Source organism: Doryrhamphus excisus, linkage group LG1 (genome assembly GCF_037039965.1).
Source record: "Doryrhamphus excisus strain RoL-2023G ecotype Guam linkage group LG1, RoL_Dexc_Guam_v1.1, whole genome shotgun sequence".
In the NCBI taxonomy this organism is placed as follows: Eukaryota; Metazoa; Chordata; class Actinopteri; order Syngnathiformes; family Syngnathidae; genus Doryrhamphus; species Doryrhamphus excisus.
In genome coordinates, this window is record NC_136357.1 from 11,666,144 (window position 1) to 11,690,072 (window position 23,929).

General features: G+C 42.8%; 3 protein-coding genes across 4 annotated transcripts in view; 2 read left to right on the forward strand and 1 right to left on the reverse strand.

The window, feature by feature from the left end:
• LOC131130851 (cyclin-dependent kinase 17-like) overlaps positions 1 to 1,414 on the forward strand; it is a 28,396-nt gene extending 26,982 nt beyond the window's left edge. Inside the window, exon 17 of one of the 2 annotated variants that reach the window (XM_058074915.2) lies at positions 30 to 1,414. In XM_058074915.2, the coding sequence (XP_057930898.2) occupies positions 30 to 67 (38 nt within the window). In that variant the 3' untranslated portion in view covers positions 68 to 1,414. The remainder of the gene's footprint in view (positions 1 to 29) is intronic. The other variant, XM_058074914.2, reaches the window with a different exon arrangement.
• Positions 883 to 13,387, reverse strand: LOC131130852 (ETS domain-containing protein Elk-3-like). The gene is made up of 5 exons (XM_058074917.2): positions 12,839 to 13,387; positions 8,898 to 9,106; positions 6,533 to 7,336; positions 4,394 to 4,516; positions 883 to 1,490 (listed from the first exon to the last, which is right to left on the reverse strand). The coding sequence occupies exons 2-5, from the start codon at positions 9,102 to 9,104 to the stop codon at positions 1,389 to 1,391; spliced, it is 1,236 nt and encodes a 411-aa protein (XP_057930900.2). The 5' UTR covers positions 9,105 to 9,106; positions 12,839 to 13,387; the 3' UTR covers positions 883 to 1,388.
• Positions 13,388 to 17,598: 4,211 nt separating this feature from the next.
• hal (histidine ammonia-lyase) lies at positions 17,599 to 23,512 on the forward strand. The gene is made up of 20 exons (XM_058074912.2): positions 17,599 to 17,933; positions 18,038 to 18,098; positions 18,556 to 18,583; positions 18,647 to 18,721; positions 18,808 to 18,880; positions 18,959 to 19,025; positions 19,095 to 19,132; positions 19,255 to 19,380; positions 19,449 to 19,588; positions 19,717 to 19,764; positions 20,596 to 20,743; positions 20,824 to 20,919; positions 21,011 to 21,069; positions 21,406 to 21,486; positions 21,577 to 21,642; positions 21,717 to 21,882; positions 21,952 to 22,086; positions 22,998 to 23,106; positions 23,216 to 23,285; positions 23,353 to 23,512. Exons 1-20 carry the CDS (start codon positions 17,687 to 17,689, stop codon positions 23,482 to 23,484), a joined length of 1,965 nt encoding a protein of 654 aa, XP_057930895.1. The 5' UTR covers positions 17,599 to 17,686; the 3' UTR covers positions 23,485 to 23,512.
• Positions 23,513 to 23,929: the final 417 nt, after the last annotated feature.

The following is a 23,929-nucleotide window of genomic DNA, read 5'->3' on the forward strand; positions in this document are numbered from 1 at the left end:
CTTAGTGCTTAATTAACATTTTTTTGCAGGTAACGGGAAGAGCCGAAGACAAAGCATGCTGTTTTAAATTCTTTGGACAGTTTTTTTTTTTTTTTACATTTGAGCTGTACAGTGTTATCACTGGATCAGTGACCTTGAGATGGAGCATCTTCATCACCATCATCAGCCCTTCTAACCCCCTTACACAAGGTTTGGCCTAAACATGGCCAACATACTCTATTTATTAAGAAGAGAGAATGTGCTGCTAAGATATGACTACTGTTTTAGAATTCTAACTGGCTCAGTCACTTTAATAAGAACATGCAATGTGTATACTGTAGATTTGTAATCTTTTGACGTGGTGACTTTTTTTTTAGTGTTTTCTTTCTTTCTTTTTTTTTTTTAACTCCACAGATTTTTTTTCCTTGCAGCTTGAAAAAGGTTTGGACTTTTGTTCGCAGGAGAAGCTTCAGTCTTGACAGATGTTGGCGTATCATTCCAGGGTCACACGCCTAGCAGGGCATTAAATACTCAGAGGTACACCTCCATGGTTATTCTCACAGTTGAAATATTTAAGCCAACATGTTACTGTCACATGTGATGTTTGTCTGTTACAAAGCTTCTCTAGACTTTTTTTTTATTTACTTTAAAAAAAACTGCATGGCTGCCATGTTACAAGGAAGAAGTACAAGCTACTCAACTCCTAATTCAGGGAGCCCCGTCCCCTTTTGTGAACTCCACCCCTTCAGTCTATTTAACAGTGTTTTTTTGTATGATATTCTTTAATGTTTATTTGTGGGTCATTGTTACCAGTGTGGGTTTTCAATGCAAATGCCCTCCCATGAGTTTTTTTTCCAGAGCAAAGAAGATTAAATCTAAAATTTAAACAGAATGTTTGCACACTTTCTTGTGAAAAATGCATTCAATGCTTTTATTGAAAATGAATGACATTCATCACAATACAAAATTATACAGAATACATACTGTATACCACGTCCAGTATAAAAAAAAGGAAATTACAAGTACTAAAAAAGGGGTTTTCGTTATTAGAAATCTTGTTTTGAAGTGGGCATAGGAGGGGAAGAAGGATAGAAGACACAAAAATAAGGCACAGCCGGTACTATGTGAGAAGCATAGTGCATACATTACATAGAAAAGGCCTGATAAGTGAAGCACGCATCACTTGTGCTGACCTTGAAGAAAAAAGAAGTGATAGGTTATGAATGAGCTACGTCTAGCTAGAGTTCAGCAGCTAGCAATGCCTCCACAAATATGGCTTTAAACCGAGTGCTTTTTTCCAAACGCTGCAACCTGAAGCAACCCAAGTGCAAAAACGAAATAAAATGAGGTCACAAACAGTCTCAAGAGGACTTGTCCAAAAGTCGATTCAAGACGGGCAACTTTCCGGATCAGGATTTGTGGGAGCTGGGTGACAGGAGCGAAGAGGAGGAGGGTGTTCCTTCCAGGTTTGGCAGGGGGACAGGCATGTGTCCGTTGATTAAGCTGGGGAACTGCACAGGAAAAGAAAGGTGGGCTGAGAGTTAGCATGGAGGGAGGGTGGGGGGGACGGGGGGACGGAAGCTCTGTGAAAGGCCGCTTTCCGGTGAGGAACCGCTGCATTGTCGCTGCTTTGGGCTTCCTGTTATTTGTTCATTGTGCCTCTTCCTGTTCGTCTCTGTCCCCTTGCACCTCCGCCACGCTTGTCAACTGTTTGTGCGCTAAGAATCCGGTATTGGGGCGTGGTGTCAAACTGTATGAGTGTATGTGACGAGTGAGTGAGCCGCTCTCAAACCAGTTCACCCTGTTCGGGCTGGTCGGCTCCCCTGGGCTCAAACAGGAAGTATTCACAGGATTTCCTCTCTCGCTCTGCTGCGCTGAAACCGGACACCCCCCTGCCGGACCCGCTCACTAGGTCTGATTAGTCGCACAACTGTGGCAACACAAAAACATCTTTTGTCCCTGTTTGCTGGTGATGAATATTCATGTGAGCAAAAACTGTGCTAACTCTAAATTGGAATGTCCTGAAAATTTGCTCTAAGCGAGCATCCCTAGCGGGGGTCTCAAACACGTGGCCCGCAGGACACTAGTTTGAGGCCCCCGCCTTGATATGAAAGTTTAATGGTATCATGTACCCAGAAAAAATTACTACGTTTGATTAATGTTCATGTTAAAGGTTAAATAACTGTTATCCCCCCTATCCGTGTGGAAGTGGTAAATTTTTGGCTATTTAAGTTTAAAGGAAATAACTTGAACGTTTAGGTCGCTAGCTCTCTAGTTTCTGTTTTTAATAAATGCGTTTTTTTTGGAAAACCTGATGCGGCCCAGTCTCGCCCAGACCCTAGCTCCAGTGGCCCCCAAGTAAATTGAGTTTGAGACCCCTGATCTAAAAGATTAACTCTTTTGGCTTTTAATCTTCTTTTGCGTGTTAGGTTAACTATCGACTCCAAATTGTCCATAGGTATGAATGTGAGTGTGAATGGTTGTTTGTCTATATGTGCCCTGTGATTGGCTGGCGACCAGTCCAGGGTGTACCCCGCCTCTCGCCCAAAGACAGCTGGGATAGGCTCCAGCACCCCCGCAACCCTCGGGAGGTTAAGCGGTATACTGTAGAAAATGAATGAATGTAATGCCACCAAAGTAGCCTACCAGTGACATCAAGGAAAATGTGTGATGATAGCCGTAGAACAGGAAATGCGAGCTGGGTTAACGTCTTTCCTATGTGACAACATTGCTGTCTTCATCAGTTAGCAGTGAGTTTACAAAGTCAACTCGGTTAACTTGTACGTTAAGTTTAACACGTGATGTTGGCTGCTGTATTTTGCTTTTTATTTGGCTTTTTTTGCTGTGATACTACAGCTGGCAGAGAATGTAATGATTACCTTGCTCTCGGTTTTGAAGTGACAATTACGGAACGTCGCTGTCTTCATGTTTGCGTCCATGGCAGCAGCAATTTTGTTGCATTAACTCTTATACGGTTAACTTCTTTTTACAATTGTATGACAGAATAATATTACAATGTAATCACTTTAAAGCAGGGGTCTCAAACTCGCGGCCCACGGGCCAAATGCGGCCCGCGAGACGCTAGTTTGAGGCCCCCACCTTGATACCAAAGTTTAATGTTGAAATGACAGCTCAAAGCTGTGTGCACACCGGACACAATTAACATGATTTTGCCCCGTCCATACTGTTACCCTACCCTGTTACCCCGACCTGTTTTGCTTTGGATTAGCAATGAAGCTAAAGGCTTATGATGCTGGGTACAAATAAATGCAGGAAATGATTTGGAATAAAACGGAAAATACACGTCAAGATAAAGCATCTCATCAAACATGTTGTTAAAGTTACGACGCTGCTCCCAGATGGAACTGAGTACGGTGCTAACTTGCTAATTGGGTAAAATTATTAAGTTTCATTAATGTTCATGTTAAAGGTTAAATAACTGTTAATACTGTACATTTGAATCTGAAAAAAATTATTTCTCTACCAACTGTATGTGGTTTCTTACGTTTTTCTTATTTGCCGTTTTATTATTATTTTACTTATTTATTACTGATTGATTTATTGTCTTTATTCTTAATTTTTTTGTCTTAATTTTTATTTTTCTATACACAAAATAAGATATTTGAGAACAGTGGAATGTTTTATCAGATATTTTGGTGTCGAAAACCGGAACCAAAGTACTGAAAAAATGTAGGATATAGCAGAAGCAAAAGCATTGAAGATAGTTTTTTGTTATTGATTATTTTTCCAGTTTTTAATAAATGCGATTTGGGTTTTTTTTGAAAACCTGATGCGGCCCGGCTTCACCCAGAACCTAGCTCTGGTGGCCCCCAGGTAAATGGAGTTTGAGACCCCTGCTTTAAAGCATGCTGGGATGCAACCACATAAGTACCAGTGATGGCAAATGAGGGAAATATGGCTAATACCATAATCATTGAAACAATAATAGAAGCACATTGCTGTATAGCAACGTTATATTATTTGAGCTGCCAATTTCTTGTTTTTAGTTTTATACAGTACCTTCTTACACTTGCATGCCAGTTAAGTGTGGTGCATGAAGACGACTACCAACGCGGCAATGGTGAGTAGTTTTATTTTGGTTTTATTTAGTAATAAGCTGTGATATATTTTATGGTTCCTAAAACAAAAAAACAGAAATTGGGCGTCTCAAAATGAATTGTGTTCAACTTCAGAGGTTCCACTGTTGGTTTATCGTCAGTCCCCGCCCTCCTCCTCCTCTTCCTCCTCCTCCCCCCCAGACGCCCAACTCACTTCCTGCTTGGGCTTTTCAAAATACCAGTAAACAACGCCTTTTTTTTTTGTTGTCTATTTTTGTCCCTATGTGCTTCCTTCCTGCACTGCTGCCACCTGTTACGTGTGTGCATGCGTGTGAGCGTGAGCGTGAGTGCCTCACCTGGAACAAGGATCCGTGGCCCTGCAGCCGGGCGGGGCTGAGTGGGGCCACGGGGCTGAGACTGCTCCAGAAGTGGATGCCAGACAAGAGTGGACTGTGGGCCAGCAGCAGACCAGAGGCAGTCTGTAAACAAAAAGGGAGTCATGGAGAAGAAGGAGGCGTCAGAGTGCACAGAGAAAAGCTCTGAGGGCTTTTGGGTAATGTAAAACATGCTGAAATGCAAAATGGACCAGCGTTTTTTTTTCTTTTTTTTTTTTGGCCTTTGGAAAAACAAACTGGCGGCGCAGGAAGGAAGTCTGCGGTTTCTCCTCTGGAATACAGAGGTGACGTAGGGGGGGGGGGGTTGTTGTTGATGGGGGGGGGCAACTGGAGAGAAAACATATGAAATCAATTTCTCTCTTTTTTCTCTCTGGGTCTTCTCCACCCTCCTCCCAGCTTCCCCCTGTGTCACCTCAGAGAAGCAAGCCAGTGTTGCAGCCCTGCTCCCATTATTAATGGAATTATTGGAGCATATGGCATCACTTAAGGGCCTCTTCCCTTCTCTCACTGGCTCCACTCGCACACATTTTTTTGAGCATGGTGCGTGTTAACGTCTTGTTTTTAACCCCCCCCTCGTCACCGCACCTTTATTAAAAAATGTTTTATTTGCACTCTTGCAATTAATACAGTGGCCGTTTCCCAGAGATGGGCTAACAAATATTTGACGACTCCCGTGTTGACAAGTGATTAACTGCTGGTGGATTGTTAAATAACGAGCGTGTTGTGAAGACACAGCCCTCTGGGTCCACAAAGCAATCACGAGATGCCTTCAAGTATTGGAGCATCCCATTGAAAGGGGCCATTCAAGGCAGGTTTATTATTCCAGTTGTCGTTCCTATCAGTGTAAAAACTGAGGGCTGATTTTCGGGGACAAACACCCCAAAAGTATTTATACTTAAGTCAGGTGCCCTTTGCAGTTGTTTGTTCCCCCACTTCAAAATGTTACTGCATGAAACTGCAAAAAACACGCTGCACTGAACGCATCATTCGAAATGAAACATGCTGTCAAACAACAATGGAGGGAAATGAGTGTTGCTTATATTTACTTCATGACCATAGTAAAGGCACTGCTTTTATTCAAGAGGAGACTGAGGGCAGTGAAAAAACAAAACAGACTATAAAGATACGTATATAAAAAAAAAAATATATAGCATTATTGCAGGGGTCTCAAACACGTGGCCCGCAGGACACTAGTTTGAGGCCCCCGCCTTGATATAAAAGTTTAATGTTAGTGCGGCCCGTGCAAGTTTGATATGGATGCTGTATGGTATCATGTACCCAGAAAAAAAATATTACGTTTCATTAATGTTCATGTTAAAGGTTAAATAACTGTTAATAGTTATCCTCCCTATCCGTGTGGAAGTGGTAAGTTTTTGGCTATTTAAGTTTAAAGGAAATAACTTGAAGGCTACCGTTTAGGTCGCTAGCTCTCTAGTTTGCGAGTTAGCATGTGTCTCAAGACCCCGCAGTTGCGCAATATGTTGTAAATAGAAAGAGTACTCATGTCTACAGGGCTTGAATAATGCTTTGTTAATTTTAATCTGAAAAAAATAATTTGTCTACCCACCAACTATATGTGGTTTCTTAAGTTTTTATTATTTGCAGTTTTATTATTAGTATTATATTTATTTATTACTGATTGATTTTTTTTTAGTCTTGATTTGTTTATTTATTTTTCATCTTATTTTGTGAAGAAAAATAAAAAGTAAGATATTTGAGAACAGTGGAATGTTTTATCAGAGCTTTTATTGTAGAAAATCGGAACCAAAGCGAAGTTTTTTTAATTTTTTTGTTTTTAATAAATGCGTTTTTTTTGGTTTTTTTTTTTGGGAAAACCTGATGCGGCCCAGTCTCACCCAGACCCGAGCTCCAGTGGCCCCCAGGTAAATTGAGTTTGAGACCCCTGCATTATTGTATTGTCATCTTTCATTGGTAAAATAACACTAGAATGACAAGTCAGCTCGTCCAATGAGCAACTACATATGGTATCAGCTCGACAAGTACTAGAACTAGTATATACTGTATAGTAGCTCCTCTGAAAAGTGGACTGTACCACTCTGCGTCTTTTGTCGCACGGTAGCGTTAGTAGTGTCAGCTCACCTGCGTGGTGAAGAAGGCGGGAGTGAGCGATCCAGACGGCAGCGCCGGACTGTTGAGGGCGATGGAGCCGATGTCGCTCCCTGCCAGCAGCAAGGAGGGGGCGGAGATCTCCAAAGCTTTGGGTTTTTTGCTCTTAGGCGGGAGTCCATCTCCTAGGTTACTACAACTAATGGAGGAGGAGCAGCCACTGCTTCTGCCTCCTCCTCCTCCACTGGTGCTGCTCCTCTTTTCAGGAGCATGGCGGGCTCGCTCCCTGTGCCCAGAGGAGAGGTTAAGGGGCTGGGCACCCTGCTCAGAGTCCTCCTCCCGCTCCTCCTCCTCATCATCATCATCATCATCATCATGGATGGTCTGCTTAATAGGGGAGGTGGGGGAGTGAGAGTGAGGAGGCTGCATACGCGGTCTGGTGGAGGTGTATGATTCAGCTTTGGTAGAGCTCCCGTCATTGGTCCCAAATCGGATTACGGAGCGTGGCTCCTCCTGGCGCTCCCCCCGCAGCGCTCGCAGCAGCTCCGGCTGGTTGTGGAGGGAGGCGATGCTGAAGGAGGAGTAGAGCCCCGAGCGGAGGTAGTCATTTCGGTTCTGCTGCATCCCCAGTGCTGCCAGGGTCCTCCTCTGCACCTCCTCCCCCTCTTCTTCCTCCCCTTCCTCCTCCACATCAAGCTCAGGGGCCTCTCCTTCCTGGAGGGGGAACCTTCCTGAAGCCAAACCCATCTCCACCATCTGGGGGTCCATCTTCAGGATCTCGGGGAAGGACACAAACTTGTAGACAAACTTCTGGCCAATCACCTTCTTGATGATATTCTGTCAAGTAGAAGAAGATGTTTAATTAGCTAACTCGTATCGTATAGCATACCTGCATGAATGCTTGTCTTTTAGCATCCATGCAATAATATACGTATATTATTTCTTAGCATTACACTTTTTGCTGCTTCAAAGTTCCTATTTGCTTGTCTCTCAGCATTCACCCCCATATGTAATGCACAAAAGCATCTCCCGGCATTGACAATTTAAGTGGATGCATTAAGGCAAATGCTTGTCTCTCGGCACAACATCAATTTTTGATGCACAATAGCATTAGCGTGATTGCTTCTTTATCACCATCACACTTTTTGAATGCGTGATACTTTTCATGTTGCTTGTGTCACAGCATTAAAACAATGTTTTGATGCAGCAATCGCATCATTGCGAATGCTTATATCTCAGCACGACATCCATTTTGGATGTAATAGCATCACACCTATAGAATGCTTGTCTTTTAGCATCTACTAAATATTTTGGACTAAACCATTAGTGTGAATGCCTGTTTCTCAGCATTGTTAATTTTTGGTGCGCAATAACATTATTGTGTATGCTTATTGCATGTCTTTCAGCATTTAAACCAGTGGTCTCAAACACGCGGCCCGTGGGCCAAATGTGGCCCGCAGGACACTAGTTTGAGGCCCCCGCCTTGATATGAAAGTTTAATGTTAGTGCGGCCCGTGCAAGTTTGATATGGGTGCTGTGTGGTATCACGTACCCAGAAAAAATTATTACGTTTGATTAATGTTCATGTTAAAGGTTAAATAACTGTTAATAGTTATCCTCCCTATCCGTGTGGAAGTGGTAAGTTTTTGGCTTTTTAAGTTTAAAGGAAATAACCTGGAGGCTACTGTTTAGGTTGCTAGCTCTCTAGTTTTGCGAGTTAGCATGTGGCACAAGTCCCTGCAGTTGCACAATATGTTGTAAATAAAAGAGTATAAATGTGACTATAGTCGTGTTTTGTCTACAGGGCTCTAATAATGCTTTGTTATTTTAATCTGAAAAAAATAATTTGTCTACCCACCAACTATATGTGGTTTCTTAAGTTTTTATTATTTGCCGTTTTATTATTATTATATTTATTTATTTATTACTGATTGATTTTCTTTATTCTTGATTTGTTTATTTATTTTTCATCTTATTTTGTGTAGAAAATTAAATTTTTAATTTTTTTGTTTTTAATAAATGCGTTTTTTTGGGGGGGTGGGGGGGGGCCTGATGCAGCCCAGCCTCGCCCAGACCCTAGCTCCAGTGGGCCCCAGGTAAATTGAGTTTGAGACCCCTGATTTAAACTATTTATTGATGCATCTGTGAATGAATGCTCATCGCTCAGCGTTTACAATTTTATGTTGATACAACAGCATGGATTTGAGTACTTGTCTTTCAGCATTCAGACACTGCCAATCAACCGAATATTGAGGAGTCCAGGAAGTGCATAAAGTGGTGGAACACCTATATGGTCAGTGAAGGCAACGTTCCACACAGCACTACAGCATTACTTCTGCATCAAACACATAAGAGGAAGTGGAAAGCAGCACCAAAAGAAGATGGCAGAAGTGTTTACTTTGTCGTAGTAGTAGCGCAGGGCTCGGCTCAGCTTGTCATAGTTCATGTTGGTCTTGTTCTTGCGTAGCCCCCACAGCTTGGCCACTTCCTCTGACTTGAGGAGCTTGAATTCGCCGTCGGTGGACGTCCAGCAGATGAGGTGCTTGTGGCTCTGGTCCAGCAGCAGCTGCAGCAGGAACTGCCATAGGGTGATGGCACTATCCATGGCTGCAACAGGAGACAATTAGTTTGAATTCAGGATCCCCTGGTGTGTCTACACTTGGAGCAAATTTAGTTGCTAGGCATAGAGGGAGGGTCCTGTTTGAGCTGGACCATGTGCTGCGAGGATGATGAATAGACGAGTGTGTGTGAGTGTGTGTGTGTGTGTAATGTGGCGGCGCGAGGAGAAGAGGAAAAACACACGAGGAGGAACAACAGCTCAAGCCAGAAGTATGCTTGCGGTTCAACCTGGCCCACTCTCTCTCTCTCTCCACAGGAAGTGAGACGGGCGCGGGGAGTGGGTTATTCCTTTCATAGTGGAATGTGTGCTCAGACACTCGATGCATTGCTTCAGTTGGCAAGATGCGGAACGTGTCGGCATCACAGACGGGAAGCAGATTTTCCATCTTCACCATTGTGCAAAAGTGACTTTGAAATGATGTTCTATCAGTATTCTGTCTCTAGAACCTCTTTATGAGCCCCAAACGTGACAAGAATCCATCATCTCCCTCACTTGTTTGCTTCACTTCACAGGAGGAGGCATTCAAGCACTCGCTTTTGAAGTTGCGGCTCCTCCTGACAGGAAAGAAAAACCTTCTTCCTCACGGATATGATACTATGTTTGAGTCTGACTCACTCGTCGCAAGGTGAGCCCACCTCATGAACACACCCACCAAAACAGGCTTCGCTACACATCTTTAAATAATATCAAATAATAAAGTAAGCCTGGAGTTTGTTTATATTTAGCATTTATTTAGCTAACCTAGCATGATGTTGCTGATGTGAGTATTTTATGTCACCTTAATGTCATATAAAATTTAAAAGTTGGACTCCTGGGGAATAATAGAAATAGAATCGATCTGTTCCAAAGTCAAACTACTCCTGTAGCCTAAACATCATAAATCTGAAGATTTTTGTGCGCCGACTGTCATTCTAGTGTCAAAATCTGAATCTGAATCACCTTTTATTGTGCCTGCATGAAAAGTACTGTTCAAAACATTCACATGCATTTTTAATTGAATAATTACTTTCCATTTTTACATTTATTTGATTGTAATGAATGTCTAACTCAGGTGTCTCAAACACGAGGCCCCCGCCTTGATATGAAAGTTTAATCTTAGTGCGGCCCGCGCAAGTTTGATATGGGTGCTGTATGGTATCATGTACCCAGAAAAAAATATTATGTTTGATTAATGTTCATGTTAAAGGTTAAATAACTGTTAATAGTTATCCTCCCTATCCGTGTGGAAGTGGTACGTTTTTAGCTATTTAAGTTTAAAGGAAATAACTTGAAGTCTACCGTTTAGGTCGCTAGTGCTCTAGTTTGCGAGTTAGCATGTGTGTCAAGACCCTGCAGTTGCGCAATAAGTTGTAAATAAGAGTATAAATGTGACTATAGTCGTGTTTTGTCATGTCTACAGGGCTCTAATAATGCTTTGTTCATTTTAATCTGAAAAAAATAATTTGTCTACCCACCAACTATATGTGGTTTCTTAAGTTTTTATTATTTGCCATTTCATTATTATTATTATATTTCTTTATTTATTACTGATTGATTGATTTTCTTTATTCTTGATTTGTTTATTTATTTTTCATCTAATTTTGTGAAGAAAAGTAAGATATTTGAGAACAGTGGAATGTTTTATCAGAGCTTTTCTTGTAGAAAATTGGAACCAATTTTTTTTTTTAATAAATGCGTTTTTTTGTTTTTATTTTGGAAAACCTGATGCAGCCCAGTCTCACCCAGACCCGAGCTCCAGTGCCCCCCAAGTAAATTGAGTTTGAGACCCCTGGTCTAACTGAAATAAGTATGGCTACTTCTCAGAGGAGCAAAGTGAACGCGTTTCCACGTCTGACCACCACAACAACTGACGTAGCAGACGTCTTTGTCACAGTGCTCACGTTTTTCCCGTCACGCCTGTGTATTGTTGACAGGTGAGTGCTGCTAGGTAACAACGTGTCTGTCCAGACCGGAGGGAGGGTGGCGTCGCCGAGTTGAACTCATTTCCGACACACGCCATCCGCTGCCATGTGAAACTACAAAGCTGTCAAAGTCAGGACTTCCTGCTATTCTGCTTGCAAGGACAAATGGCCAGCAGAGGGGATCCCACAGCAGGGGAGCGCTTCCCTAGTCCTGCCACACTTCCTATACAGCAACGCCACAGAGGGAGCGGGAAAAGGAAAGGAAGGGGTTCAAACCGTCAAATCATTGTCCCCTTTCATAAGCACCCTGCGTCAAGCCGTCAGGGCAGATGTACAGGTTGAAGGCGGCACAGCCGAACAGGATGTGAGAGAAAACGTCAGCTGTCACTCAAGAATTGAAGCCCTCAAAGTAGTACTGTACAATCAATATGGATCAATATGGACATGTAGTGCGCTAGAGAGGTGCCATTACATGATAGGACGGAATACAGGGGTGCAAAATATTAAGAAAATTAATAAAAACATTCTATTGTAGCAATGCAAATGGTCCAAAAACTGGCAATAATAGCAGACATTTTTTTTCAAGTATAGTTTCTATAGTACTACTACAGGTAGTGGTGATGCCTTTCGTTTGTGAAATAAATTGCATGCAAAAAAAATACAAAAAATAAAATATGCAAATGTTTTTACATTTTCATATACAAATTTTATGTTAAAAAATACCAAAGTAGCATTAAATGCAGTTCATTCTTATTCTCTGACAATAACGGTTCATTGTTTTTAAAAGGTCGCTAGGTTAATTAGCGACTCCAAATTGTCCATAGGTATGAATGTGAGTGTGAATGGTTGTTTGTCTATATGTGCCCTGTGATTGGCTGGCTACCAGTCCAGGGTGTACCCCGCCTTGAGCCCGAAGACAGCTGGGATAGGCTCCAGCACCCCCCGCGACCCTCGTGAGGAAAAGCGGTCGAAAATGAATGAATGAATGTTTTTAAAATCCAAATGTATATAAATGTAGATTTTTAATGTAAAAACATAGATAAAATTGACATTTTAGTATTATTCCTAAATATAAAAATACATTTAAAAAATTGTAATTAAATGCAGTGACGGCATAAAAATAAAAAATAGACATATATACGGAAAAAATGCTCACTCAAAATATATGCTATTGAAATTATGTTTTTTAAAAAGATCATGTTAAAACAGAGTGATTATATTATACTTAATATATTTAGAATATATTAAAAATAGAGAGACAAACACAAGGGGTGGACTAGCGGAAGAGAGTAGTAATGGTTTTCTGGTTGGGGTGACCCAACACTTTCCTTGCCCCTGAGGCTCTTGACAAGCTCTGCTACGCCACTGCTCAGAGACGGATAAACACAAGCTCTTCCCGGGTGAGTCACAGGATGATTGCGGGCATTGTGGGACAGGATGCTCGGGCTGACATGTCCCCCGTGGACGCACAAAGCCATGCAGTGTGTTGGCCCAACGGAAACTCTTAATGAGATTAGACGTCGTGTGCAGACATTACTTGGTCATGACCACATCTCGCTCTCTTCCTGTTCTCACACAGCGCGGAAAAAAGTCCACGTCTTTTTCAATGTGATTTCTTCTTTGTTGTGTGTTTTTCCGTTTGTCTTTTTTATTTTTTTTTAGAGGTTTTGTAGCTATGTTAGTCGTTTTCACTGAAAGCTATTCTCCGTGTTGCGTTCACTGCCTTTAAGATCGACACGGGTGATTCCAAACAAACAACTAACTCGTCGCTAAAAAGAAGCTAAAATATTTTTAAAAAGTTATAAAACTAAATCTTACCTGCGTTCACTTCTTTGGCCTTTCTTCCCCTCCGAGGAACTTTAGCGCGACGTTAGTGAGATTCCCTGTGTCTCCATGCTTGCTACAACACGGCTTGTGCTGCTCTTGAAATCGGATCCTGAGCTTTTTCTTTTTCGGAGCAGGAAGTCAGAAGCAGGCAGACGCAGAGCCGGCTCACTTCCTCTCGCCGACGATTCCCCAGGCGCTCTGCCGTCTGTGTAAACACACTTTTCCTCCCCTCCTCTTCGCCTCTGCCTACCCGCTGACGGACGGCAGTCGGCACACATGGCTAGCCAAAAAAAAAAAAAAAAATCCGACAGCCCCTGTACTGACATCATTGCTTCTGTGGCTGTAATGCTGCATTCAGGAGCATCTTGTCGATTAGAGTTTCTTCCACAATCACGATAATATTTATCTTGTTTACTCGTCTTTTAGGTGGTCTCTCGTTTTCTGTACTCCATGTAAAACACGCATAACATTATTTAATGTATATTAGACGTATATTATCTTACCACGGTACTTAATCCGCAACTTTCACACTGCCCCTGAATGTACACTGTACGCCTTCCAGAGTGCCTGATTGTGCACTTTTTTACCTTTTTTAAATTCATGTTAAAATGTCAACAAAGTTCTACGACCACATCATATGCCTGTGTTATTCAATATATATACTATATATATTATGGTTTTAATTTACATTGACATTTGATGATGACTCAAATGACTGATCAGGTCGTGTAAAAAAGTTCTACTTCCATTATAAAGAGTTAAACCAAAGCATATGTAGTGTTAATAAAAAATAATATATATTTCATGTTTAATTTTACTTTCATACACATTTTTCTACACTTACATCATTAGCTATGTTGCCAGCATGATGCCTTCAGGAGTACTTCTTACAAAATAACAATGTATTTTTGTCCATTCATTTTCTTCTGCTTATCCTTATCTCAGTCTCAGTCAGGAAGCCCAGACTTTCCATTCTCAAGCTACCTCATCCAGGTCCGTGCTGTGATGCTGAGGTCACCAGAAGACAAAGCTCATGATCTACGTCACAGTGATAATCTGCCTTTCCATCTGAAAATCCAGCCTCCCCTTGATTGTGAACAAGATTCTAAGATGCTTGGAACTCCTCCACCTGGGGAAAGACCTCACTCTCCAACCAGAAGGGTGCAATCCACCCTTTTCCATCTGAGAACCATGGCCTCAGATTTGGAGTTGCTGAGTCTCAACCTTGAAGTTTCATAGTCAGCTGCACACCACCCATGTAAATGCTTGATGAGACCATCAGGACCATATCAGCAGATGAGATCCTAAGGACCTGATACTGGACACCCCCCAATGCCTTGGCTGCACCTACAGCGGGGAAAATAAGTATTGAACACGTCAACATTTCTCTCAAAAAACATATTTCTAATCGAGCTATTGACATGAAATTTTCACCAGATGTCGGCATCAACCCAAGTAATGCACACATACAAAGAAATCCAAACATTTATGTCCATAAATTAAGTTATGTGTAATAAAGTGAAATGGCACAGGGAATAAGTATTGAACACGCGTACTGAAATTTATTTAATACTTAGTGCAAAAACCTTTGTTGGTGATTACAGCCTCAAGACGCCTCCTGTATGGAGAAACCAGTCGAATACATTGCTCAGGTGTGATTTTGGCCCATTCATCCACACAAACTGCCTTCAAATCTTCAAGGTTCCGGGGGTCTCTTCTGTGAACCCGGATCTTCAGTTCTTTCCAAAGATTTTCAATTGGATTCAAGTCTGGTGATTGACTGGGCCATTCTAGCAGCTTTATTTTCTTTTTTCAAGCTGTGTGCTTGGGATTGTTGTCTTGCTGAAAGATCCACCCTCTTTTCATCTTCAGCAGCCTGGCAGATGACAGTAGATTCTGATCAAGAATGTCTCGATACTTTTCTCCAGTCATTATTCCTTCAATGATATGAAGTCTACCAGTACCACATGCTGAAAAACAGCCCCACGCCATGATGCTCCCACCTCCAAACTTGACTGTTGGTATGGTGTTTTGGGGGTGATGTGCAGTGCCATTTTTCCTCCAAACATGTTGTGTCTTATGACATCCGAAGAGTTCAATTTTGGTCTCATCTGACCAGAGTATGTTCTCCCAGAATGTCATGGGTTTATCCAAATGTTGTGTCGCAAACTCCAAACGAGCTTCAACATGCTTCCTCTTCAAAAACGGAGTCTTGCGTGGTGTGCGTGCATGGAGGCCATGGCGGTTGAGTGCATTACTTATTGTTTTCTTTGAAACAACGGTACCTGCTGATTCCAGGTTTTTCTGAAGCTCTCCACGAGTGGTCCTGGGCTGTTGGAGAACCCTTCTGATGATTGTTTTGACTCCTCTGTCTGAAATCTTGCGAGGAGCTCCTGGCCGTGGCTGGTTTATGGTAATGCCGTGTTCTTTCCACTTCCGGATGATGGCCCCAATGGTACTCACTGGAACTTTCAGAAGTTTAGAAATGCGCCTGTAACCAATGCCTTCAGTGTGTTTTGCAACAATAAGGCTGCGTAGGTCTTTGGACAGCTCTTTGCTTTTACCCATCATGCAATGCTTCTTGTCTAACACCTTGCTGGTGAGAAACCTTTTTAAAAGGCATTAATCAGGACTAAACCAGCTGATATTACTTTGCACTAATAGGGGACAGGTTAACCTTCTAAATACTGACAAACTCCAGCTGCTTTCTTGGCTTTCCAGACCTTTTTACCCCTCCTTTTCTTCATGTGTTCAATACTTATTCCCTGTGCCATTTCACTTTATTACACATAACTTAATTTATGGACATAAATGTTTCGATTTCTTTGTATGTGTGCATTACTTGGGTTGATGCCGACATCTGGTGAAAATTTCATGTCAATAGCTCGATTAGAAATATGTTTTTTGAGAGAAATGTTGACGTGTTCAATACTTATTTTCCCCGCTGTATGACTTCAGGGCACCGACTACCTTCTCACCACAGTTCCTTTTGCAATGGAGACACGAAGTAGGGCCCATTTGGATTATCTTCTGTCGTGTGTGTGGGTTGAAGACTCGATGAACAGGATGAACTCGGCTAAATGTTTCCAACGCTTAGGTCTTCCAGGTCACGCCATCCCAAGCCATCCAAGCCAACTCATCACCAGGTAACGACTTACCCTGTCCTTTATTCATTCATTCATTTTCTACCATTTATCCTAACGAGGGTCGCGGCGGGTGCTGGAGCCTATCCTAGCTGTCTTCAGGCGAGAGGCGGGATACACCCTGGACTGGTCGCCAGCCAATCACAGGGCACATATAGACAAACAACCATTCACACTCACATTCATACCTATGGACAATTTGGAGTCGCCAATTAACCTAGCATGTTTTTGGAATGTGGGAGCTAAGCCGGAGTATCCGGAGAAAACCCACCCCACACAGAGATGCCGGAGGGTGGGATCGAACTCAGGTCTCCTAGCTGTGAGGCCTGCGTGCTTACCACTTGTCGCCGTGCAGCCTTTTTAATTGCAATTTTCCCCCCAAAAATATTGAGGTGATTTAGATTATTTTTAGTGCAAACTAACAGAATTAAAAAAAAAACTGTTTGGGGTTGTGATCGAACATACTCCCAAAATGCAGCAGCTGTCCCTTTACACCACCAGCAGGGGCAGACTGGAGGCCACCACATGTCTCATATAAGCTGTTTTTTATATATTTTTTTACATTACTGTTTCCTTAAAACAGTATCAAAATACGTAATCTCCATGATTGTTTCGACTCCTCCCGCTCCGTTCACATGGAATGGGCTGTTCCAAGTTACTGTGCACATCAAGTCTGGCAAATGGGAGCAAAACAAACTTGTTGGTGCGGTTTGAAGAAAACCGAATGTTTGCTTCATTTGTTTCTGTTTTCATTTCAGTCTGATTTTCAGTTGAATGTCAGATGACTCGACTGTATGGTGCAAAGTGGTTCGTGTCCAGGCCACTCAGCTAGATACCCGAGCCGGGAATCGAACACAGGTGTAGTTTGCATGTTCCCTGTGATTGGCTGGCGACCAGTCCAGGGTGTACCTCGCCTCTTGCCCAAAAGACAGCTGGGATAGGCTCCAGCATCCCCCGCGACCCTTGTGAGGCAAAGCGGTAGAAAATGAATGAATGACTCGACTGCACGGTGGTTCGCGTCCAGGCCACTCAGCTAGATACCCGAGCCGGGAATCGAACGCAGGTGTAGTTTGCATGTTCTCCCTGTGCGTGCGTGGGTTTTTCCAGGTATTCCGGTTTCCTCCCACATTCCAAAAACATGCTAGGTTAATTGGTGACTCCAAATTGTCCATAGGTATGAATGTGAGTGTGAATGGTTGTTTGTCTATATGTGCCCTGTGATTGGCTGGTGACAGTTGGGATAGGCTCAAGCATGTTCGTGACCCTCGCAAGGATAAGCGGTATTGTTCTTGCCTGTCTCCATCAACTCGATAGACTATGCTTCAGATCTTTTGAATATCTGATTGCAAGTGAAGACAGCATCAGGAATTGATGGAAATTTTGGCCATGATTTGTTATTTTTTAAAACAAATTACCAGGTTTGTCATTTTATGTCCAAACACCTGAAGAATATAAGATTATAGAAACATACTGTAAGCATTTCTATTCCAAAAGTGCTTTTCGGTCACTATGTCCCAATGTGTGTGTGTGAGTCCAACCGACCCTCGGTCAGTCAGTCATCGTTACCGTTGAGGCGTGGCTCTAAGCCGCCACTTCTGATTGGTCCTCACAGTTACTGCTACCTTTTGGAGATCCGTGACCACCGGCGCTCACTCCAGTGTACGGTTCTGGGAGAGTTCCGCTATAAGATTCGAAGATGCCTCGTTTTACCGTCCACGTCCGAGATGAGTGGCTGGCAGTGCCCTGCCGGGACACCTCCAACACCATCCGGTGGCTTGGACACGAAGCCCTCAAACGCTATATGAAGAACAAGCCGGATAACGGAGGCATTCAGGCGTTGAAGGACATCCGCTTTGTGGCGCGCAGGTGTCAGGGTTTGGGTCTGCTAGACGCCGAGGACACCATCGATGATGTCCTGGAGGATAATGACTTTGTCGAACTGGGTGGGTTGAAAAAAGATTAAGATTAATTATAAGATTATTTCTTGTTAACTCACATGAAAATAAGTCTTATTAACCATGGATGGGTATTCTTGTTGTTCTCACAGCCATTGAAGGAGACACAGTGTCCCCTGACTTTATACCATGTCAACCTGGAGTTTCCCATCTGTATCCTTTTGAAATATTGATACTACATATATGATTGGTAGCAGTACTACTGGTGGTACATGGTATGTATGACCTGAAAACATAAAACTATACAGTAATAATTAACTACAATGCAACATGTCTGAAAGATAGCAGTATAGTATAGTGCCATATAGTACAAGAAACAAAGAAATACATTTTTTTTTACAAATAAGTTGTATTATATGGAAGAATAACATAAATAGTACATGTTGAATACAGGAAGTGAATAGATGTGAAATAAAGAAGCTCCTTTTCGGACAATTTGGAACTGTGAATTCAAACATGAAGTATGAAGAACATGTTGGAAATAAATTCAACCATAACCTTAACCCTACCGCGTCTTTTTAAGGTTAAAAAACGTAGTAAAAAAAAGTTAATTCTTACACGTCCCAACACCATAATCACTGCTCTCCTTAAACGCATCACGCAAACATAGCACAGCGGCCTACCGAGAGCCTGGAGATGTAAGTTGACACATTTATGAGTATTATTTTTGCCATTCTCATATATCGAGTTATTTCCTGCAGTATATTTGTTTGGACGGCAACAGTCTGACATCGACAGACCTGGTCGACTTAGGCAGAGGCCTGTACAAGATAAAGGTAATGATCCACTTTTGATTAGTTAGTAACTAATCTTTGACTCACTTTTTGGCATCTCGCCGACCCCCTCATCCCCACCTTTTCAGCTGACTGCTGAAGCCGAGATGAAAGTTGTGCAATCCAGGGAGCTTCTGGACACCATTGTGAAGGAAAACAAAGGTTTTATTTTGTCAACAAACTGCTCCAGTATTCTGGCAATGGAAAACCATTAACCCGTGTTTTGTGTATCCTTTGCAGTTGTTTATGGGATCACGACCGGATTTGGCAAATTTGCTCGGACTGTCATACCTGTCAGCAAACTCAAGTAAAAACGATATTCAATAAGCATTTCCTTAACTGTTCTTTGAGTGAAACCCTTTTATGTGCTGCAAAGGGAGCTGCAGGAGAACCTGGTGCGTTCACACTCAGCAGGTATAAACGCAACAGCGAACTACAACCATAATACACATGATTGCACATAGATGCATATACTACAGTATCATAATAGTGGAAGATGCCCATGAGGATACATTGTGGCTGTCTGTGGTGTGCAGGCGTGGGAAACCCATTAAGCCCGGAGAGGACTCGCATGCTGTTGGCGCTGAGGATCAACGTTCTGGCCAAAGGGCACAGTGGCATCTCTCTGGAGACCCTTCATGCCATGATCCAGGCCTTTAACGGTGAGCTCCATCAGCTTCAACTTCCTGTACTTTTTGTATCTAAGTTTACATGTTATGTTACATTGCAGCTTCCTGCCTCTCGTTCGTCCCCGAGAAGGGCACAGTGGGGGCCAGCGGAGACCTGGCGCCACTTTCACACTTGGCTCTGGGGCTAATGGGCGAGGGTAAAATGTGGTCTCCTAAGAGCGGGTGGGCTGACGCAAAATATGTAAGATCTCACCTGCTGCTTGTACAATGATGACAAGCTGACAAAAAGGATGCAAGGTCCAACAAGGAAAACATGTTTGAGTTTGATGACCCTTAACTGTTGACTTTTTTTTCATCTGTGGTCACCAGGTCCTGGAGGCCCACGGTCTAAAGCCAATATCGCTGAAGCCCAAAGAGGTACTGTTTAAAAACAACTGTTTTCCATTCCTATTTTGATTTGTTTGCACAAAAGAAAAGCAGTCAGAGTTCAATGGGACAGAATTGCATCATTAATCCCATGTACAGGGTGCAAATAGACAGTGCACCAGAAGCTGGATTTTCTATTTCATACAGAGTAGTGACTCAAGTGCAGAATTAATGTCTATAAATGAATTATGAATTATTTAATCATGTAACATCTACTTGTGTGTATAATTAATATCTGTTGACATCCATAACTGCCAAGCAAAGTGTAAAAAGAAGTGAGCCACCTTAAAAACAACAAATGTTGACCTTAAATGTGACAACAGGTGAAATCTAAAGTGGTCTTCTGAAGTTCTTGACACCCGTTGTTGAGGTTGCTCCTTCTTTTGGATTAAGTCTGACCATAAAAAGCCGCAAAAACCTGAAGAAAAAGCAAAGCACACTTTTATGGGTTTATCATTTTATATAATATGAATATTTATGGCTGCATGGTGGACGAGTGGTTAGCACGCACGTGTGGAGTTTGCATGTTCTCCCCGTGCATGCGTGGGTTTTCTCCGGGTACTCCGGTTTCCTCCCACATTCCAAAAACATGCTAGGTTAATTGGCGACTCCAAATTGTCCATAGGTATGAATGTGAGTGTGAATGGTTGTTTGTCTATATGTGCCCTGTGATTGGCTGGCGACCAGTCCAGGGTGTACCCCGCCTCTCGCCCGAAGACAGCTGGGATAGGCTCCAGCACCCCCGCGACCCTCGTAAGGATAAGTGGTAGAAAATGAATGAATGAATGAATGAAATTACATTACTCTATGTTCTCCTGGCAGGGCCTGGCTCTGATCAATGGCACCCAGATGATCACCTCATTGGGGGCGGAGGCCGTGGAGCGAGCCCAGGCCATCGCTCGCCAGGCGGACATCATCGCCGCGCTCACCCTGGAGGTGCTGAAGGGAACCACCAAGGCCTTTGACAGCGGTGAGCAACAACCCATTTGTTTTCCCAGACGCCCAATCTTCCGTCATGAGTCCCCCTTTCCCCCCCTTCCAAATATGCAGACATCCACTCACTGAGACCCCACCCTGGACAAATTGAGGTGGCCCAACGCTTCCGCTCACTGCTGGACTCTGATCACCATCCATCGCAGATTGCAGGTGAGTGAAATGTTGAACCAAACTTTGGAAACGGGAGGATATTGTATATTCTATATCTGTACTATGTTCTGTGTAATGTACCTGTATTCAGAGAGCCATCGCTTCTGCGATAGAGTCCAGGATGCCTACACTATGCGCTGCTGTCCTCAGGTAAACTCAAGTCATTTATTAAAATCATCCATCACCAAATCACATTAATGTCGGAGGCCTGCACTCACACTGATCTACAGCATTTGAGCGTTGATCTCTTTGTATCTGTTTTCATTATGTAATGTTGAATCACAGCTAAATTCCTTACTTTGTGGCATATTTCGAATGTTATCATTAATAACTTAAGAACCTGTTGTTCCCCTGCAAGCCTGCACTCACACTAACCACACTATTTTGTCCATTACTGCAACGTTTCTAACTTTGTGGCTCATTTCCAGACTTTCAATTTATTATAAAAAGTGGCAGTTATGTTTTTGTTCTTGTTTACCATCGTAGGTCCACGGTGTTGCCAATGACACCATCCAATTTGTCCTGAACATCATCAACACAGAAATCAACAGTGCCACCGACAACCCTGTATCCTTTTCTGTGATTGCATTAACTTCCATATTGGGACATTCAATCATTCGGCAAGAACTCTTATGATTTTCCTATTGGCTGGATAAGATGGTTTTTGCCGAAAGAGGTGAGACTATTTCAGGTGGGAATTTTCATGGAGAGTACCCAGCCAAGGTACGTACAACACTGTGTAAATCTTTGGGTTTTACTCCCTTCTCAACATTGGCTGTGTTTTTTTTTTCTATCAGGCTCTTGACTTTTTAGCCATAGCTGTCCATGAACTGGCATCCATCAGCGAGAGGAGGATCGAGAGGTTGTGCAACCCCTCCCTGAGTGAGCTGCCGGCCTTCCTGGTCAATGAGGGGGGTCTCAACTCTGGCTTCATGATCGCTCACTGCACTGCTGCTGCATTAGGTAGGCGACTGTTTGGTCTCATTCCACTTATGCCGCATACACGACTGACCGTTAGCTCTGTGTGCACAGTTTCTGAGAATAAAGTCTTATGCCATCCATCCTCTGTGGACTCATTGTCCACCAGTGCTGCCACAGAGGACCATGTGTCCATGGGGGGATGGGCTGCCAGGAAGGCACTGAGAGTGGTGGAGCATGTGGAGCAAGGTAAGGTCACTTTCTGATGCAGTATTCCCATAAGGTGCAAAAGTGCAACCACAATAGCACACAGTCAAGAGACTCAGGGTCAATGTGGAACTGCATCATCACCAAATAGACTTTTACTGAGTATGTACTGTCAATGTATAGCAGGGGTCTCAAACTCAATTTACTTGGGGGCCACTGGAGCTCGGGTCTGGGTGAGACTGGGCCGCATCAGGTTTTCACATGCTAACTCGCAAACTAGAGCGCTAGCGACCTAAACGGTAGCCTTCAAGTTATTTCCTTTAAACTTAAATAGCCAAAAACTTACCACTTCCACACGGATAGGGAGGATAACTATTAACAGTTATTTAACCTTTAACATGAACATTAATCAAACGTAATAATTTTTTCTGGGTACATGATACCATACAGCATCCATATCAAACTTGCGCGGGCCGCACTAACATTAAACTTTTATATCAAGGCAGGGGCCTCAAACTAGTGTCCTGCGGGTGTATAGACTTGATGCTGGAAGTCTGTAGCTTTAATGCTAATGAGCTTTGTTTGTCCATGTCTGTCGGCCACAGAGTGTGTGACTTTATCCACTTTTTATGCACTGTAACTCTGCACTTGATCGTTGTAATAGATGCCATATTTTACATTCATTTTCCTTAATGAAAAGCTGCAAGTTCAAAACCGGCCATACTACAGTACATCTATCCATTTTCTATGCCATTTATCCTCACTCGGGTCTCAGATATGCTGGAGCCTTCGGGTGTACACCCTGGACTGGTTGCCAGCCAATCAAAATACTCCATAGACTCCACTTTTCTCCCTGCCCTCAGTCTCCTTTTGGATAAAACGTACCTCCTTAACAAAAGCATGTTAAGCTCGACTTTAAATATGTGTTTTTCTTTCTTCTATCCTTGACTCAGTCCTCGCCATTGAGCTGTTGGCGGCCTGTCAGGGCATCGAGTTTCTGCGTCCACTCCGCACCACCACACCGCTGGAGAAGGTCTATGACCTTGTGCGCAGCGTGGTCAAGTAAGTCAAACATGATGTGACCAAGGTACAAAAGCTGTCACTACTGTGTAAGAGAGGTCCAGAATGGTTAATATTTTAACCGCTGTTCCACTTCTTGTGCCGAGAGCAGGCCGTGGATTAAAGACAGATTCATGTCGCCAGACATTGAGGCGGTCCACCGTCTCCTGCTGGACCAGAAGGCAAGTCATGAGTCAAATGCAACTAAGATGAAAGTAAAAGTAAGTTTTAACATATTTTAACTCTCAGGTGTGGACAGTGGCCAAGCCTTACATTGACAAATATCAGATGGAGTACATACCGGAGTCCCGCCCCATCTCTCCAACCGCCTTCTCCCTGGAATCGCCGCCCTCACCTCGAAAGCGTTGTCGTCATGAGTGAAGCAATAAAATATGAATACAATCCGCAATCGTAACCCGTTTAAAACCTACATTCACACACGGAACTATGATATTACATTACAAAAATAGTACAAGTTGGCATACCACATTCACACATAATTCATAAGAATTTGTTTGTATCCTGCCCACTGTGCCTCAAAAGATGTATTTAAAATGTGACTGACTTAGTTTATTTGCCTCACAACTACCTCAGCCATTGTCCTGCCAATCGAAATAATTTTAATCGTGTTTCGGAGGATAATTATATTGACTTGTAATACAGTCATCAATACAACTTGGATCATAACTTTTACGAGATACCTTTCTGTGTCGTTTGCTCGTTATCAATGCTTTGCTTTCAGCAGACTACAACACTACATAACTGAATTTTTTTTTAAATATTTTCTTTCCATTGCAAATTCACCATATACAGATGAGGTTTCATA

What these genes read in the sequence shown, in the direction of transcription:
- LOC131130852 (XM_058074917.2), bottom strand. Translation starts at nt 9,104, where the DNA reads ATGGATAGTGCCATCACCCTATGGCAGTTCCTGCTGCAGCTGCTGCTG. An exon ending in CCGCCTTCTTCACCACGCAG is followed by an intron (nt 4,517 to 6,532) that starts GTGAGCTGACAC and finishes TTTTGTTTACAG; the next exon opens with ACTGCCTCTGGTCTGCTGCT. An exon ending in GCCACGGATCCTTGTTCCAG is followed by an intron (nt 1,491 to 4,393) that starts GTGAGGCACTCA and finishes TTTCCTGTGCAG; the next exon opens with TTCCCCAGCTTAATCAACGG.
- hal (XM_058074912.2), top strand. Translation starts at nt 17,687, where the DNA reads ATGCCTCGTTTTACCGTCCACGTCCGAGATGAGTGGCTGGCAGTGCCC. An exon ending in GGTGGGCTGACGCAAAATAT is followed by an intron (nt 19,589 to 19,716) that starts GTAAGATCTCAC and finishes TGTGGTCACCAG; the next exon opens with GTCCTGGAGGCCCACGGTCT. An exon ending in ACAGTGCCACCGACAACCCT is followed by an intron (nt 21,487 to 21,576) that starts GTATCCTTTTCT and finishes TGGCTGGATAAG; the next exon opens with ATGGTTTTTGCCGAAAGAGG.